Source organism: Phoenix dactylifera, chromosome 15 (assembly GCF_051530095.1).
Source record: "Phoenix dactylifera cultivar Ajwa chromosome 15, Ajwa_hap1_PhDact_Kaust_v1.1, whole genome shotgun sequence".
Lineage (NCBI taxonomy): Eukaryota > Viridiplantae > Streptophyta > Magnoliopsida > Arecales > Arecaceae > Phoenix > Phoenix dactylifera.
Window position 1 is genome coordinate 17,662,841 of NC_143204.1, and position 20,507 is coordinate 17,683,347.

At 35.8% G+C, this 20,507-nt stretch overlaps 1 protein-coding gene across 2 annotated transcripts; it reads right to left on the reverse strand.

The window, feature by feature from the left end:
- Nucleotides 1–1,817: 1,817 nt before the first annotated feature.
- Nucleotides 1,818–20,316, reverse strand: LOC103704250 (putative protein S-acyltransferase 23). Of its 2 annotated transcripts, none has more exons than XM_039134138.3 (13): nucleotides 19,853–20,316; nucleotides 19,628–19,768; nucleotides 17,135–17,247; nucleotides 14,917–14,996; nucleotides 13,468–13,631; nucleotides 12,905–13,043; nucleotides 12,711–12,810; nucleotides 11,281–11,341; nucleotides 7,536–7,613; nucleotides 7,182–7,280; nucleotides 6,874–6,952; nucleotides 6,633–6,781; nucleotides 1,818–2,493 (listed from the first exon to the last, which is right to left on the reverse strand). In XM_039134138.3, the coding sequence occupies exons 1-13, from the start codon at nucleotides 20,108–20,110 to the stop codon at nucleotides 2,305–2,307; spliced, it is 1,650 nt and encodes a 549-aa protein (XP_038990066.2). In that variant the 5' UTR covers nucleotides 20,111–20,316; the 3' UTR covers nucleotides 1,818–2,304. The 2 variants fall into 2 exon arrangements, with proteins under 2 accessions (XP_038990066.2, XP_088567489.1); XM_088711363.1 differs by lacking the exon at nucleotides 1,818–2,493 and adding an exon at nucleotides 3,006–3,380.
- Between the last annotated feature and the right edge of the window lie 191 nt (nucleotides 20,317–20,507).

Sequence of the window (20,507 nt, forward strand, 5' to 3'; positions counted from 1 at the left end):
CGGCCCAGTGCCCATCTCTAGCTGGTGCATATGCTCCGATTTTTTTCCTTCTAGAAATATGATTTCTAAAAATATTATTCGTAAGAAAATAATTTTAGCATATTGATTGATAATAAAAAAGTGGCATATGGTTGAGCATCTGAAAAGTTGTATGAAATATCTGTTAGATTCTTAATAATGAAAAGATCTTCTTCATAAATTTTGATGGCTCAAGAGGAGAATATATATATATATATATATAGCTGCTTCTTTGGAACTATCATGTGCGGAGATGGATGATGATCTTTTGCATGAGATTCAAGCTATTTTAGGGCCTATAGAAAAGCAGTCTTAGCTCTTGGCCCAGCAGCATTCAGCCTGTCAAATTACCAAGGGTTACGATGCTAGTTTTTTCTGCATTTTTCAAAGCAGGAAAGCTTGCATGTTGCTTTGATGCTGCTGGCCGTATGATTCTTGTTCTGGTAAAGAAACCCTGATGAACGGTAGCTAATGGAGCCCCAGTATAATGTTAGTTATCATGTTAGTCGTTGAGCTTTTTGCCTTAGGAGGTAATCATCTCTATGTCATGCAATTGATTGAATGCTCCCGAAATTCTTAAATAACTCGCTCTGGATGTGCAAATCTTTGGATATTTTAATTTGAACATGGACCGTTCGAAAGTTTATATCACAGAATTACAGGGATACACCTAAGATGAGAACATACTGATGAGAGCAATGCTAGCCGCATCCAGATATGGGATAAAACTCTTGGACGGTTGAGGTGGCACTCCGAGGTCGGGTAAAAATATCAACAGGGCGGATTCGCTCCGAAAACAAAAATTGAAGCCGATTCCGAAATCCACCCGTTCTCTGAAATTGAAAGAGGAACCGGAATCAAATAGTTTTTGAAATAAAAAAACTAACACTACATAACCGAAAATTAACTATTTCAAAATTTTTATATAAATATTCAAATTTAAAATATCATATATATTTTTTATATAAATCATACTTATTTTACTAATAAATATGTTTAAAAATAATAACAGAATCATCTAATAAACTTAATAATTCTAATATAATAAGACAACCATTCAACAAACCTAATAACCGCGAAGAAAATATAATAATTTAAATTAAAAACAAGTCTAATTACGTTCAAGAAAATAAGTCTAACAAACATATTGGATTGGGTGTCAGATTTGGTTTCTAGAACAATTTTTGATTTTTAAAGCCATCGACGAAATCATTCCCATTTAAGATATCGTAGAACCTCGCCGCCGGTGCTGGTTTAAGATCTTGTGCTGGAATGCCCGACGGGAAGGAAAAAGAAGAGCTTTTATCAAATTTCAGATGTGCCCTTAGCATATCCAGCTAGTCATCTTGTTTGTAGGAAAATTGGAAAATCTTACTGATTTCTTTTTTTTTTTTTTTTTTTGTGTGTGTGTGTGTGTGCTAGGAACCTGACCATAGGGTCGATTAAATGTCATAAAACATAAAACGATCCAGTCACTCTAGTGGCAAGCAAGTTTTGAATTGAACAAAACTACCAAAGTAATACAACCATACATCTGTTTAGGCCGTTTACAGTAAAACCCTACTGCAATTAAGTAATTCAAGTCCAGCAAAACCAAAGATGAAGATAGATGGCACCTATAGACGTTAGATGGCATCTTGGAGGTTAGTTTCCATGTCAAAGTTTATCAGAATTGGACTGTACGATGCCTTAAAATGAATACTATCAATCTGGGCAACCATATTCTACCAACCATTCCTTGGTGCTTATGCTGGAGGGGTTTCAGTTTCAAGCATGGATATTGACAGCTCCCTCATAAATTTCTTCAAACAAAAACTTGTGCTAGATGCTGGAGAACAGGGAACATGAAATCGAAAAGGAAGCAGATTTAGTAGATGATATCAAACTTTCAATTTCGTTTTCCATTACAATTAAACATTATAGTACAGATGCCATCTTGTAGACATGAGCAAGGCTTGGTATCCACAGATAAAATCCTCAGATAAGCGTGTGGGGGCCAATTTCCTAGTTCGTCTAGGAAATTGAACATGCACGTATTGAGTATTATTCTGACCCATGGGAAGTCCCAGAGTAGGAGGCTCATCGTAGCTTGTCCAGAAAATCTAATAGTCCATTAGTTTTGACCTCAAGCAATGCCAGCCGTAAATCAATTCACTGAAATCCCTGTACAACCTGAAACTTAAATCTGCTCCATTTTCAATAACAAGGATTTGATTGCTCTTCCCTCAAAGAACAAAAAAAAGAAAGGGGGGGGGGGGGGGGGGGGTGGGATTTGGTTACTCAGACTCAGTTTGCAGCTTGTTCAAGCGATGGCCAAGCAATTTTATCATCATTGTTGTACCCATGAATCAAGAAATCTGTACAGTTCTTTCTGCAACCATGGTTATAGGGATTCCAGATTCGTCCACCTGGTCCTCGAAGATATGAGTAACGAGAAGCATTTGCCAACTCGTTGGTGGTGATGTTACGCGCTATCTGCATACAAATGAACACCTGACTGTAAGTCACTGTAAAATTGGATGTGATTATCTGCAAGACAATGCATGCAACAATGCTCCAAAGTGCACAATCCACTGCTCGGAAAGTTCTAATCGCATTCCGCATGTTTTCATTGCAACAGTGCCCATTATGTTACATTATGTATGTCTTGAAACATGGAGAGAGTTGGTAAGGACCATCCCTAGCAAGGAAAGGGTTCAACAATCATAAGTGAGAGCCCTTTCAACCTTAAAATATTTTGCAAGTCAAGAAGCTATAACAGATCTCCATTCAATCTGCATCTCTACAAGAAAGAACAGGGGCCTCGAATCACAATACCATATTTATCCCCTGCTGCAGAGATAGCTATTCCTGGCTCAATATTTCCTAGTGCTTAGAATCGCATGGTCAAAAATTTCATGACAGGCAGTTTCAAAAGAAATCAAAATTGTTATGCATTCCTGTCCAGTTTCATATTAAGTCATGGGATATGACAATAAAACTTTTCCAATCACTCACAATGAATCCTTACCAACCAATTAGTCATAACAAATTGTCCTTATTGTCCATATTGTTGCCATCAGATGATAGAAGTTGCATAACAAGATATATAAGACAGTGAGTTTCCATAGTCTTTTTAGCAGAAATATTGCAAGTTCAAGGTGGGCAAACTTGTTTATTTTCAGACTTGCTTCAAACAGCTGATACCACGACCTTAATAAACCAGCATCCATTCAATTTTTGAGCTTATCTGTATAAATCCATCGTCATCTATTACAATAAGAAACATGTCCTCCATCGGTGCTGATTTCATTGAAATATGCATCCTTCCACACTAATACGAGCCTGCAATTAATTTTTAATATTTTTGGCGGCCGGTGTTGCTGATCAAAAAAAAAAAAGACAATTTACAAGGATTATAATTTACAAGAAGCAACGAAAGGGTCTGCGAGAACCTATAGGAAGAGTTGGGTAGTATTTCTCACAAAATTTTGACTCCAAAAACCCTCAGGAGCAAGGGAGTCTGCCAGTTCATTGGCCGACTTAAGAAATGAGAACAAGGGAGATACCTCATTCTGCAACGTCGCACACCTTGCTGAAGAAAGCAAGCTTTCAAGACACACTACCAAAAGTGGACCAAGAGATGGCATTGCTTACGTGAAACAAATCTCGGTTCGTTCTATATCTACATTCTATCTGCCTATACCATCTTAACCAGTCTTCCACAGCTTTTCCTCAACTTTCGCTTCAATTCACAAATCATATCTGGCTATATTCTCCGTGGATTTGTTACCCATTCATTTCAACATTCTCATGTCAACGAACATTATCTTGCTCGACATTTTAATATACAAAATACTTTATTGTGCATATGCAGTTAACCATAGCCTTACTACTATCTTGTATGTTTTCCTTCACTTTTGGACAGATACAATAGTCATATATCAAAAAAATGCCTCACCACTTCAGAAGCCTCTTTTTCAATATTGTAAAAATGATTGCATAGGTATATTACTTGGTTATCAATTTTTTAACTGGTACCTCATTACCATTTCCACCAAAATAGCAATACATGCATCCTTTTCCTCTATTGCTGCATTTTAAACTCCAAACCTCTAAAGTGTTCTTCCATTATTCAAACTTAGTTTTCAACCATATTATTAATCAAAAATTATCATCTACATCCATGAAACCTCTCTTATATTTTAGCATTTAGCTGATTGATGACAAATACAAAGCAGTTAATGCTTTCAGGTTGACCATTGAATCAATTCCATCTCAGTTGTAAATTATTTATCAAGTCATAGTTTTTAATAATCATCATTGCTTCTTTACAGATGTCTCTACAGATCAATGTACAGTTTAGCATGCTCTTCTTAACAATCCTCATCTCTTGTGGCACTCTTAGTGTCTGCTTTTGGCCCTTCTTTAAGATCAATATGACTTAGTGCAGTTTCTTTTTATGTTTATGAGATTATGATAAAGCATATACATGATTAAGAAATGCAGTTGCACTTCTTTTTAATTTAGTTGCTTAAAAAGATTTCATTTTCCCGAATTCCTAACATTTTTTTAATTAATATAAAATGTAGTTCCTTATCCTAAGATTTCTTTTTAATTAATAAGATTTAGTGTGATTGCATTTAACTCACCCATTTCCATATCCAGTGTGGCTATGATATTACCTCAATTATAAAAGCAAATATTCTGAAAAGTTTCTTTTTACATCTATAATTCATGTTGGAAATGCAGTATATTTCCTGCATTTAATCTCTCACCACCATCCTCACAAATTGCTTGGTCCTCCATAAACTGCCAATAGTGTCAGGCAGTAAGTACTCACATTTAATGAGCTTTCCCTGATCATTGCACAAAATGACAGTTTTCCATCCTGAAACCCTCTACTTTTGATCTCCTCTCTCACCTTTTATCATCCCTCTCCGCTTTGACCTCTCTCCTCTATTTTCTATCACCCCCTCTCTCTCTCCCTTGATTCTTCAAGCACCCTCTTCTTCATTCCTTGATTCTTCTATGATCCTCTCCTACAACAATATGACGAAGACCAAGACGGATTGTCCCTTCTGCCATTGTAGCTTTTATGTGGAGTCTCAATGCATGAAACCACCATGAGATCTTGATTAATTCATTATCTTGGCTACATCTACCACGACAACCATCTTCTTTATGAATCTATAAGATCATAAAAAGGCTAACTCCACTCTTTTCCGCTACCTCCCTTTTCCTTTTTCCAATCTTTGCTGCCCCCACCACCCACCCCCTCCCTTCCCCAACCCCTTCTCTATGAGCACTGACATCATTTTCGGTTCAGACTCTGTTTCCAACTAACTTTTCGGCTTTTAGTTGTGCCTTATAGATGAACTCAATTCCCTAATAATAAAAAGCTGTGTCTATCCGAGGGAATTTGGAAGAGTTCTATTTACTCATACGAGACTGATATGCAACAAGGTGCTTCCCCTGCAACAAGGAACTTCTTCATTCACATCAAAGTGGCCTTAGCAGACCTGTCACTTGCCTATAGTTGTCATGGATTGGAATTTGGCACCAATTCTAAAAGAGCTGATACCAGCTCAGCTAGTCATAAAAAAACAACAACTTAATCCTTTCATCAAACCATTTTGACCTACAACTATTCTCCATGGCCAAGCTCCTACCAACGGGAAAAGGCATTGGATTATGATGATGATTGAAAAATAGTCAACTCAACATTTTTCAGGTGAACCAGTCATTTGACCAAAAACAACTGTGATAAACCCCAAAGTCAGGAAATATCCATTTCATGGTCAATTTTATTTTGCATGTTAACTGATGGTCTGCAGAGTTGCTGGATCCCAAAGGATCTGCCATCTTGGTGGTACTCGTGCCTATAGGCATGATGGCGTCACATGAATAGGAGACTTCCATGATTTAGACGTCTAGAAGAGCATGATTCATGTCATATGATGGATACATTGCATAAGGCAAATCAAATTATGCCATTATTTGAGCCAGTAGACAAAAAACCCTTGTTAAATTGGATTCATTTAGATATCAAATTTTTGGCACTCCCTTTTCGGGAGGGCATTTTAAGACAAGGTATTAATTAATTAGTTTACATTATGTTTCACTCAGATAATTAGATCCTTTCTGGAATGATTCTTTCTTTAATTCCTTCTAAAAACTTAAATGTATCCAAGCAAGCTAGCAAGCAAGCAAGAGAGCAAGAAAGAAAGCAAGACAGAACGAAAGAAAGAAAGAAAGAAAGTTGCATGCACATATATTGATTAAACAAACAGAAAAAAGAATGAACCAGACAAGTTGTATTTAAGTGCCTGCACACTTTTATACATATTTAATAATCAGTTTTAATCTCTGATCACGTTGTTGAAGCCACTTTAGTCTAAGAAGTTCGGTTTGTTAGAGCACATCATCTTCCCAGTGACTACAAGTAGAATTCTAGGTTTATATTATTTTCATAAACATCTAGCATCTGTTCACACGTATCAGAGGCCCATCCCTGGGACAGGCTCACACTGCAAGAAGCATTTCTCCATTCCTTAACAACACTATGTACTGATGATCCTAGATGTAGCTTGCATCAACATTAATAGAAGAATTAAGTGCCAACAAACCATTACCTGTGATGCTTGTTCCACCGTCAAAGCAAAAACTCCAGATAACAAGATAACATCCAAGACAAAAAATGTAACAGCACCAGGATGTTCCATCACCATATGATGAATCCATGTCTCAGAAGAAGGAATTTTGGGTGACCCTGTCCACATTCCTGTTACGTAGCATAAAATTTAAAGATATCTAAATATGCCAAAGCAAATTAAGAAAAAGACCAGTATGGTTATCCAGGTTTAGAATACTCACTATGAAATGCAATGACAGCACCAAGAAATGTTGTCAATGTTCCCATACAAAGAAAAACAAAAAAATCCCATTTATTTTTCTGCAAAAGAACCAAGTAACAAAAGCCTAATCACTATGAAAAGTTTTAGTACACTATTCAACTACACAAGTAATCATGTAAATACATCTAGTTTTGAAGAAACACAGATTGTATTAACATGCTGAATTACCCCATTTCTTCCAAACCACAGCTACAATCTTACAAATTTCATATAATTCAACATATTATTTGTTCCATCATACCCAACTCATGCCAAACTACTACTCACCTTTCCAACACAGTTAGATATCCAAGGACAATGATGATCAAACTGCTCCACACAATGTTTACAAGAAAGACAGTGTTTGGAGCGCACAGGCCGGATTATCTGATGAGAAATGCAAGATTACAGTAAATATTCTTCAAGATAGGTATCTCACCTAAACAAGGACCCAGAAACAAAAGAATTATCAATGCTCAATGGACCACCACTATATGGAGTTGAGAGTGGGTTTTCTAGTTACTGACAAAAAACAGAAAAGAGTTCAAACAAGGTCACTTTACGATTGCGAAACCACCTACCCATCTCTCTCTCTCTCTCTCTCTCTCTCTCTCTCTCTCTCTCATAAAATGCTGTGCATACCTTACACGTAGGGCAGAGTTGGGACCAACTGCCTGTCCAAGTTGAAGAATTGTTGAGATCAATTTCCAACAGAGGATCCTGTCAGATACAAGCGGCAAACAATGGGATGACCGCAACAAAGGTTAATTCAGCAGAAGGTGTATAAGAATTAATTCAGATACAATTTGCAGAAAATAAGCTGAAAGCAGAATAAAGAAGGATGAAGTTAATTAAATGAATGGTATATAAGCAATTCTACACATGCTTTTAAGCAAAGGTTTAAATCTTCATATCAGGCCCCATTTTGATTTTCTCCTGGAACAGTACAGTACCAGGATACAGGATGGTCAGGAGTTGGGACATCCTAAAACAGCCAACAACAACAATAAAAAAAAGAAAAAGAAAAAAAATGTGTCATGGTCCATTACAACCATCTGGGTGCATCCCAGGTGTCTGGACGCAACCAAGACAGTCAGGACAGTCACGAAGTTCTGGTTCAAAAGAGAACCATGTTCTAGGACCCGACGTCCTGTTGGAATTGTATGGTATGGATAGCATCGTCCTGTCGGCAGGACCAAAGCCTTATTTTTAAGTTTCGATTGAAACTCCAATACCAAGCCAAAACTTTTCAAATTTTGGACCGAGCTAATGCAAAGCCGTGGTTGGTTCTGGAACTTTAGTGAAGACTTAGGGGAGGGACCAATTATGAGCAATTGGTGCTTATTATTGTTTCCTGTTTTTTTTTTAATTCCAAGAAGCATTTCATCAAGACCAAAGTCAGAACCTATAAGTTTCGAAAAAATTTTGAAGTAGTATGATGTTATATAAAAAGTGGAATCTATAGAATGTATTTTCCATTAGTTTATCCATCATAGTGCATGATTGTCAAGGATATAGATTGTCATGTATTAGATTGTCTTTAGTCATCAAATGAAATATAATTATCAAATTACATGTTGCATTCTCAAATAACATGTTGATTCAATCATTTCTTAAAAAGAAATCATAAAGTGTGGACTATTTATGCATGAAGCCATGGAGCAGTAAACCTAAAGGTCTGAAGCAGCACAATAGATTGTAAGGCCTAGTTTGGAAAGGGATGGACTATGGTGGGGACAAGGTGTCAAACCAGGTGAGCATATGTGAAGGCAGGATAAGGCATAACTTCTACTCAGGAGAAATGCTATATCCTACGTACTGCTATTCAGGTGATGCCCAAAGGATAAGAAAAGAGAGTGATAATTTTTTGATGGAATGGACAAATTTGCCTTGTAATTTAATTTTCTCGAGTCAATTTCTAATAAATAGTAAGAATAAATTATCAATATTATACTATAATATGATATTACATTGAGCTGTAATGCATAATATAATATTATTTTGTTGTAATATTATATTAGAACGTAATAACATAATATAATATGCTTTGAGAATATTATACTATCATAAAATAATAATAAATACTATCATTACACTGTTTAAATTTTAAGTGGGTTATTTTTGGATTAAGGAAAAATAAAATGGACCTAACCCACCTAGGTATAGACCTTATCAGCCTACTCTTGGCCTGCAGTTTTACCCCTAAGCCCAACTTTGACTGGATTGCTGGGTATAGCAAACCTTACTGGTTCAAATGCAAGTTTGGCTGTAAACCCCAATTAAATGGGACAAAAAGGGCTCATCCCTGATCCATGCTAGGCCTACGATAGTTCCTAAATAATTTGCTTGACTTGTTTTGTTTTTTATTGTTTTCTTGTAAATTTTTGAAACACTTTTTAGATTAAAACTACCAAAAATAGAGCCGATTCTCAAAATCAAAACACATTTGATCCAACAAAAGCCGAAATCAAAACTATGTTTTCGGACCTAAGTTCTTTGAAAAAGAAAAAACTCAAGACATCTGCCCCATCATCTACCTATCATTTGTAACCTGATATCACAGTCAGACATTTACGGTTCGGGTTTCATTCATTTGCTTGTACATCTGAAAGTGGGTTGAATAAAGTCCTACTTTTTTCAGATCCATATCAAATCAGATTTGGATTGAAAGTCATAATTCAAACAGATCCAGATACGGATTCGGATACAAAAATAGGCTTTTTTCCAATCTGGATACAGTGGATTTCGATTTAGATATCCAAATAGTCAGATTTTCTTGGATTCAGATATCTAGAAAATAAGGTCTTTTTCAAAATTGGATCCAGATTTGGATATCTGGATACTAAGGGTTCTTATTTTTATATTCAGATGTCCAGATACTTGGCATTATCTTAATTTTTTTTTTACAAAAAAATCCTTTATTGAATTAATCCTAGAAGCTTGCTTGAAATTGATATGATATCATACAGTTTTTATTAATTAAATAAATTTGCTATGTAAGATGTATGTCATTCTCCTACCACTTAAAAACCATCAATATGTGTAAATTATATAATTTAGTAAATCCTTTGCCCTTTCCTCAAAAAAAAAAAATTCTTATCAAAGTTTTAAATATCATAGGACAGGGCTATCCCAGCTTTTCCATGGAATGCAGCACTCCACATAATGGCACTCAAGCTGGTTGATGTCTCATCCCATTTGAGTCTACTTCCTGACTCGTCCCATCACAACACCAAGAATAATCCTGCCTCAATGCTGGAGATGTTGAGATGCTACGCCTTCCTAAGAGTATCCAAACCTTGGTCCTTATCAAATTTTGCTCATAAATCTGATTTACATTCAGAATAACATCTGATTTATATATATATATATACTCATTTAGAACAAATCAGGGTACCGTTAATTTTTGATTCATATGTATATATGTTTAGAACAAATATGGATACAAACTTTAGTATCTGTTAATACTGACTATTGAACAAATATAGATATACATATGGACATCACCAATATCCAATCCGTATCCGATCAGTTTTCAGTCCACTTTGCTTACTAACTAGAAAAACTTCCTAAATATAAGCATGTATCAGATTGTCTCAAATGCCATCAACTTTATCGTCTGATGGTCTATTAGCCCGTTATTATTCCTCCTTCACTTTTCCTTCTTATTTATAATTTAAACATAAACAAAGTGAATTTGATTCAGGTCTCCTGATTTCGCCGAATCCTCTGTTTCCTCTTTATTAACCCTGAGAAAATTTTGAAAAATATTAATATCGATATTACTAATAATGGTCCTTAACAAAAGTATTCCCCTTTCAACACCGAATCATCTATTAAGTATTTCAATTGGTATAAAGGATTTCCCTGGCAAAAGTAGGAAAACACTAAGGAAAACTTGTCTAGATGTGCATAATGATTCGAACCAACACATATGTGAAGCTGACATATAATACAAATCAATTTAGCAACTAATGACTTACATGAGGTAACAACTCAATAAGTCACTGGTACTTTCTTTTGTGATTATCATTCAACAACTCATCATTTAAGATAATGAAAGAAGGTATGGAAATTCATGCCAAACAAAATATCAGAAAAAGCCCATTGGAAATTATTCCTAAAAATGAACTATAATAAAGATGATTTTACTTAGCCTTTTTAATCACCTTAGCATTTCATGTTGCCTGCTAAATTTAAACATATAGAACTAGCTCCATCCCAGATAACTATAACTGGGTTATGGATCCTACTTCAATTTGGTCTCTATCCCAGGCAAACCCTTTTTTCCATATTCAGTGTGTTTTTAGCTAAATCTTTTATTACCAATGTGTGTTATAGTTATCAACAATATGCAATACATGCAACTGAGATAGACAATACATACTCCTGCACCTGCATTCTTTGCTGACCGTCTAATATTTGGTTGGATATAGCCAGGATCCTTGCTGCAATACAACCACTTAATGAGCTCAGAGAATGTATTAAATTGGGTAATAACATGGGAAGTATAACATAGTATCATATCCAGACATGTATTCTATTGCAGATCATCCAAAGGACCAAGGTGATAAATGAGGAAAAAAGGAAGCATACTTATAGATATTTTTCTATTAAGAATATTTTTCAGAGAAACAAAAAGGCTTATCACATGTAAACTATATAACCACCAATGTCAGTTCCAAGGCCTGAATGAAAAGATTCAGAACAACAGAGGAATTCAGTGAAATACTAAATATTGCTAGATGATTGATAACAAGCAAAAGACATTCACTATTTTTGCTTGACGTTTATCAGTTAATGCTGTATGTACTGGAAATGTTCATCTGAGTTTTATCTATATAAATTTCAGACATTTTTGAGAAAGTGAGTACAAAAAACTATTGAATATTCTGTTACAAGCTAAGACAGTTATCTACACTTATCTTAAATGAAAAAATACTCTCTCTCTCTCTCCCTCTCTCTTCTCGTGACTGTTTTTGACTTTCCCTATCTGAGGATGGAAGATCGCTGGTGCTTTATATGACTGCCACTAGAGAAGAAGATACGACTTTAATTTTATATTTTTAATTTTATCCTTCTTGGGGCGTATGATTTGGACCTAAGCAAGCCTTAAAAAAATCTCAAAAAGTGGGCTATATGCTGCCACCCCAGCTGTACAAGTGCAATGTGTACACGCAGAGTTTAGAACTTTAGATGCTTGGTGCAATCCATTTTGAATTTGAGCAAGCAAGCTAACTTGTTTTGCATCAAGCATTTAGACTGACTATTTAAACATATTATACAATATAAACACTTATCAAGGACATGACTTTATTACATATGATTACAGCTGCCTACCCACTTCATGGAGATAGCAACTGTTTCACTTGCCACAGATATCAAACATGCTAAATACAACTTTAATAATGTCAAATGGCCAACTTGCAAATACAATTTAAGAGGTGTAAACATCTCGCTCGAAGTAGCATCAAAAGGGCACTTTTGCTTTTGCCAGAAGTGTTTGGGAACCTAGGAGATGATGATGCCATCATAACAAGAAAAATAAGGTAATGAATTTCTTCTGGGTCTTTTTTATCACCAAATGAGTGAAATAATGTTACATTGTCGAATAGTTTTCATGGACCCAAAAACCTCTAAAAGGTCTGACTAACAATGGCATCATGAATGTTGTCCAGATATAAAATAATTTCGAACTTTACAAGTACTTGCAAAACTACAAGAAAAACATCCCAGGATTAGCATATTCATCAGTTTGTAACGATAAGGCCATCTAGTAAACAATTGAAGTTATGCCTAACCAACCTAAAGAGTTACCTGCTACATCTGTAGAACATTAATAGTGAACCAGCTGCAAGTGAAAGACCAGTCCATACCCAAAGGCCAACAACAGCAGTAACCTTTGTAAAATTAGGTGCTAGAAAGAGGGAAGTAGAATTAGAGACTAAATTTTGCAATCATCAACTTTCATTACTCATCAATCAGTAAATCAAGATAACAGCATTACTCACCAATAAGGATGGAGTTTATGAAAAGAGTCAATAGGATAATAATCACAAACAGCAAAATCGGCGCATATCCAATCTTGTTAATCCTTCCAGAACAAACTTTATCATTGCAGGAATTTCCATTTGCGCTTGTTGCATTGGACTGAATACAGCACAGTAATTAATACTAGTAAAGTTCAGAAAGGCTTCAGCACATTCAGGTCATATTCAGTAGCACCTAATTTTTTTTTTCCAAAAGCAGCATATTACAAATCTTCACAGTTCATAAGAAATCATCAACATATCAAGGTTCATCTTGAGAAGGTACAACATTCTTCAGGTTCATAAAGCAAACTGATTTCTCCATAATCACAACAATGAATTTAATCTGAAGTTCAGATTTAAGTAATGTAGCCATCATAGATGTATTTGAGAACAGTATGTAAGCAACCCCAGACGAATCTCCAACAGAATTTAAGTATAAATATCTTTCAAGGGAACCCATAACTATTAGTTCAAATCTAAAATGGTGAACATTATGTATGTATAAAAGATAAAGAATATGATAACCTCTCATCAGTACATACAAGAATGCGGGCGACATGTCGATGACCTTTATCAGATGCAAGCCGAGCAGGAGTAAACCCTTTATTATCCTTCACCATCAACTCTGCTTTAGTGCCTGCATGTACAAGCAAAGTGCACACCTCTGTGTTGCCTCGCTCTGCAGCCCAGTGCAAAGCTGTGCAGCCTAACACCGTAACATTTAAAATATTATTAGTATCTAAATTGATGAGTAACTTCTGTTTTCAGCATTTTGAGATCCACTAAATTAGTTTCCAAATATGTCATATGATGCAATTACAAATGACATATGTCAATAATATTTAGCAACCAATACCTAACACTGTTTTTTAAAAGATAAATGGTTTATAATGTGTGCTTTTTTCTTTTAAGTATTAGGATTGCCACCTATGAGGAGGTTAGCCAACCTCAGGCAGCAAACATGGCAGAATCACAATTAGAGTTTTAAAATGCCGTTGCAGTATGTGGGTGGTCAAGGGTCTCTATAGCGCTTTTGTGGTATGCGAGCTAATATACAGGTGAATTCTGCAATTAGTACTTCTTAAAATACTTAAAAATGAATGAAATATAATAAAAATAATAATAGTAACAGTAGTGCTTTTTTATATAACAACAGCAATATTAATAACAGCAACTAATATTTAGTTCCTATTAAGTACTTAATATCTAATAGCAAAGTTATATTTACCTGTAGTAAGCCAGCCTGAACCCCACTTCCACCCTAAACATTAGCTTGAGCCAGCACGTCTGGGTGGGTCACACAGGTGGCTGTACAATGCTAGGTAGGCCATATATGCAGTCAACTGGTGCTATGCTGACCAACTCTTCAGCCTATTTGCAACAGGACCACAAATCTTAACCTCAAATGGTGAGTGTGGTGCAGTTAGGGGACCGCATTCACATACGCAAGCATGTATGTGGCTCCATAGACTAAATCTAACACATACTCACAGTACTTATTACTCTAGAATCTAATCATACATAAAATTCAAGGACAAATGATCGTCGCTCTGCTAAGCTAGGCATTTGAGATAAGACTACTTCCATCTATGAGATGCCTATAGGATAAAAGTGGCTTACACACCTGGTACAGATATAGAGTGAGATGCATACTTTCCATTTTGAACTTATTAAAAAATAAGAAAAAAAACTGCATTTGCTTATATCAAGCCATAGATTCACAATACCATGCCACTTTTTCCCATATAAACCCATAGATTCAGAGTCACCCCACCTGACTAGCGTTTAACTAATTTTTCACTATGCATAATTATAGGGTTATCTCACAATATCTGAGAGAGAGGGAGGGAAGGAGGGCTTAACTACTATATAATAGGAAGGCCACAAAGAAATTGTTGCATTTACTCTAAATTACTATCTGTAAATAAACACAAAAAGGAATAATGCTTAATAAGGAGAGGAAACTGCATGAAAGTGTCAATTAGGGATACCTTCTTTATCTTGCCTCCCTTGGTATGCGTCCCTGAACAAAAGCAGCCTTACAGTATCTGCATCTCCCTTGTACACAGCCCTGGACAATGGCATGAGATGTTTAAGATGATTGGCTGATAAATGTAGCAAACCCATAACTTAAAAAAAATAAGTGGTTTTTCCCTTATTGATTTGGCATCTATTGCAGATACATAGCAATTCTAAAACACTCATATAGGTAATCCAACAAAAAGGAGAAAAATGTGATTGCACGAAAATTCTGCAGAGTGATAAACTGATTCCAAAGGAAAACACACTTTCACTGAATTACAAGACAAAATTCCAAGGTGCTCAGACCCTCTTGTCGACTTTACAAGAGATGAGATCGGATGTTGTAAATTGGAATTGTGATAGAAATTAAGAAACAATGTCAAATGAATTCACAATAACAGCAATTAGAAAAGTAAAGAAGTGATGTATATAATGGTCTATATCTCCACCGATATCTCGGTCAATATATCGGTTTGTATCAGTATTGGGAAGCTACTAATACGGTATAACTTATATCTCCACCATAATTATATTGGCCAATATAAATAGATACAATTGTTATTGGCTAACGTGATATCAGAATATCGGCTAAGATTTCCTAATTTGCTTTTTATGATTTTAAAATAATATTTTAATTATTAATTATTCAAATCAGCAATTAAATATGAAAGTAAATCCATGTTTACCAATAATAACCAAGAACTCAGAAATCTTGGTTCCTATAATATCAGCCATGATATATTCGATAATATTAGAGAGCCTAATACCCCAATTAACATCAACATGAACATCATGTACAATCAAGTACAATAGGCTGGCCTTGGCACAATGGTAAGCTTATTCCATTGTGTTTTTTTTTATGAACATCAAGTATATGCAGGTCAGGGCATTAAAACCATAACCAACCACTCTTCTTACTACCCGGGGTTACCTTCTTATAAATATCTTCCACCACTAAACAAGTTCAACTAAATTCATACAACAGTTTGAGCCTTTGTACAGTACAGCATTTACCAGCCTCAACCATCCACCTTTGATTATCAAACACGACAATGGATCTCACTTTTCTTCTAGTTCTAAACAGTAATTAATAATTGAAACTTCTATATGTAACAAAAGCAGTAACTAATATCGATACAATGGAAAAATAAAAAAGAGCCAATCTTTGACCAAAATGAGACATCCAAGATGTTATATGCTTGCACAACATTTATGTTAAGGTAAAAGGTTAAATTAGAGCATTAAAACAAAAATATTTAAAGCAAAGATATCAAAAGAACTAGGCAGCCCCATAATAAGTTAAACTTGCATTAATCATGAGATTTCAAATATCATCTAAAATGATATCTTTTAACTTGCTAAGCAATCAAATGGCTGTTAATTTGACTTTTTATTTTTTTTGGTTTTAAAGGACTAATTCAAGTAAAGCCAAGCATGCCCTAACTGAAATATGTTGTGGGCTTCCAAAAGTGGAATGGCTCCAGAGCAACTTTATGTATGAGGTTACCTAAACAATGTGTGGGTGTGCATAAGCAACTTTATCTTTGCACATACAACTGGCATTAGAGAAGTTTTCTCTTAACTAGTCATAACTGTTTTGCAGAAAGGAGGTCATTAGCATATGGAAATGACAACCCACGGGCTCTTAGAAGCTAGTGATTCTCTAAAGGGTAATGGCAGCAAAAAGGGGAGTCAAGAAAACCAAAATACAAAGGAAGTCTAGGTTCACCACTGATCATGAGCCAGCTACAATTCATTTTGGCAACTAAAGCATTGGCAGGTAAGGATGACCAATTAGCTGTCCAAAAAACATGAGCTATTTCTCTCCTTTCTTTTTCTCTTTTTATTTTTTCAATTTATTTCTGTGGGGGGGTGGATTGGAAAACATGATAGTATCATCATGTCAAGGATAGTATCATCATGTTAAGGCACCACATAGTATCTAAGCAAAATACCATCCCTTAGGCAGATGCTCTAGGCAGTTCATATCTAAAAACATATAACTTCAGGATAAAAGGTCAACAAGTAGACAATTAGAAACCATTCAGTAACAATCTGAATAAATAAATAAATAAATAAAGATAAAGGGGACGCATATGCATAGACAGCATTAGAACACTTTCTAAGACACCAGAACCAGCAACTCCAATAACAAAGAAAACCAACTAGATGAAAAGAATGATATACCAATGCAGCGGACTTCTCCCATCATTATCTGTGGCATCAAAATCTGCCCCGTAGTGAGCAATGATGTGATTTAAGAATGTCGTTTGTCCATACTGTGCTGCAACATGAGCTACCTGATGCAAATCCATCCACAAATCAAGATATGATCAATATAATCTAATAATATAACACATAACAGCTAAAGGCAATACATGAAGTCCTTGATATGCAGCATGAATTGAACTTTCAAGCATTAGCCTCACACTGCAAGAAAGTAAATGAAATGGTCAACTACTGCTGTATAGATTGAAAATGTATGCATAGGCTAGAAAAGCAAATTAAACCTTGCTAACAGACCTTCTATGAAAGGGCAAAAGACCAAAGCCTTCTTTTTAAGGACCAAACAACAAGCCTCGTTAACATAACAGCAAAGGAAAAAAATACAGTTGAATTGGGTATGTTAAATCGTCAATAATTCTTATTTTCAATACTGAAATGAACTTAATCAACACCAGGGTGTGATTCACTGGCATTCTTCAAAGTGAAACTGAATGAGTGAATAATATACAACTTAAGATCTAAAAATACCCATAAGGACAAGATAGCCAGACGAGCCAACAGCGGCTAGTCTACATATAAATGCATGTACGATATAGGCCAGTAATTCCTGCTATTTCTATACGATGTTAATACCATAGCCCTTCTTTTACATGGCAATGGGGAGATCATGCTTCATAATCTATATCCAGGAAAGGAACAACCAAGAGTGCCTGGTTAATATTGGAGCTGTTGAGGAAAAGAAGAGTTTCATCTACATTATTCATGCCATAGCCCTTTACTGTAGATAAAGTAGGGTACATTTCATTTGTTGAGTTCAATTAACACTTATTTTAATTCCTGAATATAAACAACTCAACATAAGGAGCATCTCATTGCATTGCTAATACTTTTGCAATAAAGGGCTCGTTTGGTTCGCGGGAAGCATTTTTCTTCCTAGGAATATGATTCCTGGAAAACAAATTTCTAGGAAGAGGATGCCTAGGAAAGTACTTTTGGTTCGTTTGGTTGACTATGGGAAAGTGACAAATTTCCAAGGTGCTTATGTTTGGTTGGCCATCCACTTTCCTAGGAAAGTTATATATAATTCCTATTATGCCCTTAATAAAAATTAGGTTTTTAATGCCTCTTTAATGCTTCTTTAATGCTGAAAGGACTTTTTGGAAAAAAGTAAAAATGGAGTGATTCCCGCCTCAGGGGAAAGTAACTTTTCCATGTTTCTCATGGGAAAGACTTTCCCATGAAATGTGGGAATCACATTCCAATGGGAATATAACTTTCCCTTCTCTCTCCTTTGAAAACTCCAACCAAACAAGAGGCATCTCATTACTTTCCCGTTGACCACACTTTCCCCCCTTCTTTTCCCGCGAACCAAACGAGCCCAAAAAGAAAACACTTCAAAATATTCAAGCCCGTTTGGTTGAGAGTAATCTGGTATGGAAAAATAAATTTCATGTCAGATTACCATATTTGGTACGAAAAGTGGATGAGAGAGATGATAAAGTAAATGGCGGGTCTCATGTCTATTTTTTTTGAGAAAAAGTAAAATAAATACCACCAAAAGGGTGGTATTTGTTTTTCTATACCAAATTACCGAGTAGAGAAAATCTGAAAATATCATTAGAAATACCCTCACTTATATTATATTAATATTGTATTACTTATATTATATAATTATTATTAATTATATTTTTATATATTATATTAATATATATTGTATTAATATATTTGTGATTAATAATATTTATAAAACATAATATATTTACTACATTAGTATATCTATCAATAAATATTAATTATTAATAAATAATTCGTAAATATTTATTAATTATCAATAAATGTAACATAGGATTTATTAATAATTAACATATCTATTTATATACCAAAATATACTAAAATTTATTTATAATAAGAAATATATTTTCTAATATATATAATTAACATAAAATATTTATTAACTGATATACATATTTGAAAATTTAAAAATGCTATTACTTAAATTATTTATTCAAAAATATTGTTAGAAATTTAGCAACATTCTCGCATAAGATTACCTCTAACCACACATATTTTCCGATGCTACTTTCCAAAGTAATTTTTCCACCAATCAAACATGATAAAATTTATTTTCTCCCGTCACATTACCCCCAACCAAATGAACCCTCAGTTCTTTCCTCAGAAAAATTGCTGATGCTCTTACTAATATCGAACAGCTTGACATCATATATTGCATCATACAACCTACAAAGCACAAAATGTTCAAATGTGCGTTTCAGGTATGCACCGCCGGACCTTTGGCCAAAGAAGGATTCTTTTGAATCAAAACATTAAGGCAAAAAAATCTCTCGCCGCACCAAACTCTTAATCATGCCCCTTTCTTTTTCCAATGTGAATCATCCACAATTTCTCTCTCAACAGAGGAAGGCGATGACAAGCAGTCTCGAAATAAAATATTACCCGGTAACCATTTAAGTCGGCAGCCTCAACCCGAGCTCCATTCTGAAGCAGCACGACAGCCACCGCAATTGAACCACGGACCGCCGCCCAATGAAGGGCCGTCTGCTGCGTATGGTCGGTGGCATTCACATCGCCCCCATGCTTTGGAAATCAAAAAGCTGTAATCAGAAGCAGCAATCCAGGACGCCTTGAGAGAACCGGAAAGAGAAACTAGGAAAAAACTACCTCAATTATGTACTCGGCGATATCAGCATAGTTGTTGAGGGCGGCCCACTGAAGCGCGTAATAGCCGTTGCCGTCGGGCCTGGCGACGGACTGCCCATTCCTCTCCACGAACCTACGGAGCTTCTCCAAGTCCCCGTAGGCGGAGGCGGAGTAGACGTCGACGACGAGGTCCACAGAGGGATTATCCCCGGCGGGGATCCCGTTTTGCTGGGTTTTGGGATCCGAGACGACTTCGATCTCCCCGGCGGCGGACGCCATGCCCTATAGCACGCAAGGCGAATCGGAGAGAAGAGGAGAGCCCGGGTTTGGAAGGAAGAGAATGTGGTTGGGGTCAAGATTCTAGGGTTAGAGTTCGGGTTTTTATTTTTTTGTGAGACTCCGAACGACGTCATGGTCGCCTTTTTGGAAAGACGACCGCCGTCGCTGGAGGAGAGGTTTCAGGGGGAGGCGGCTTCGAGGCCTTCGTTTCAGTGGTCCGCAGAAATAAGATGAGAAGGTAGCGGTCAAAGGTGTCTCGGCACCGGGGCCGGGTTCGTTATGGACGATCTACGGAGGATGTTTGGTGGTCGCACGTTAGTTAAACTTTTCTCGTGGAGAGATGAACTGGACGGCGGATATGGCCTTTTGACCACCGTATCTACTCCAGCGTGCCGTT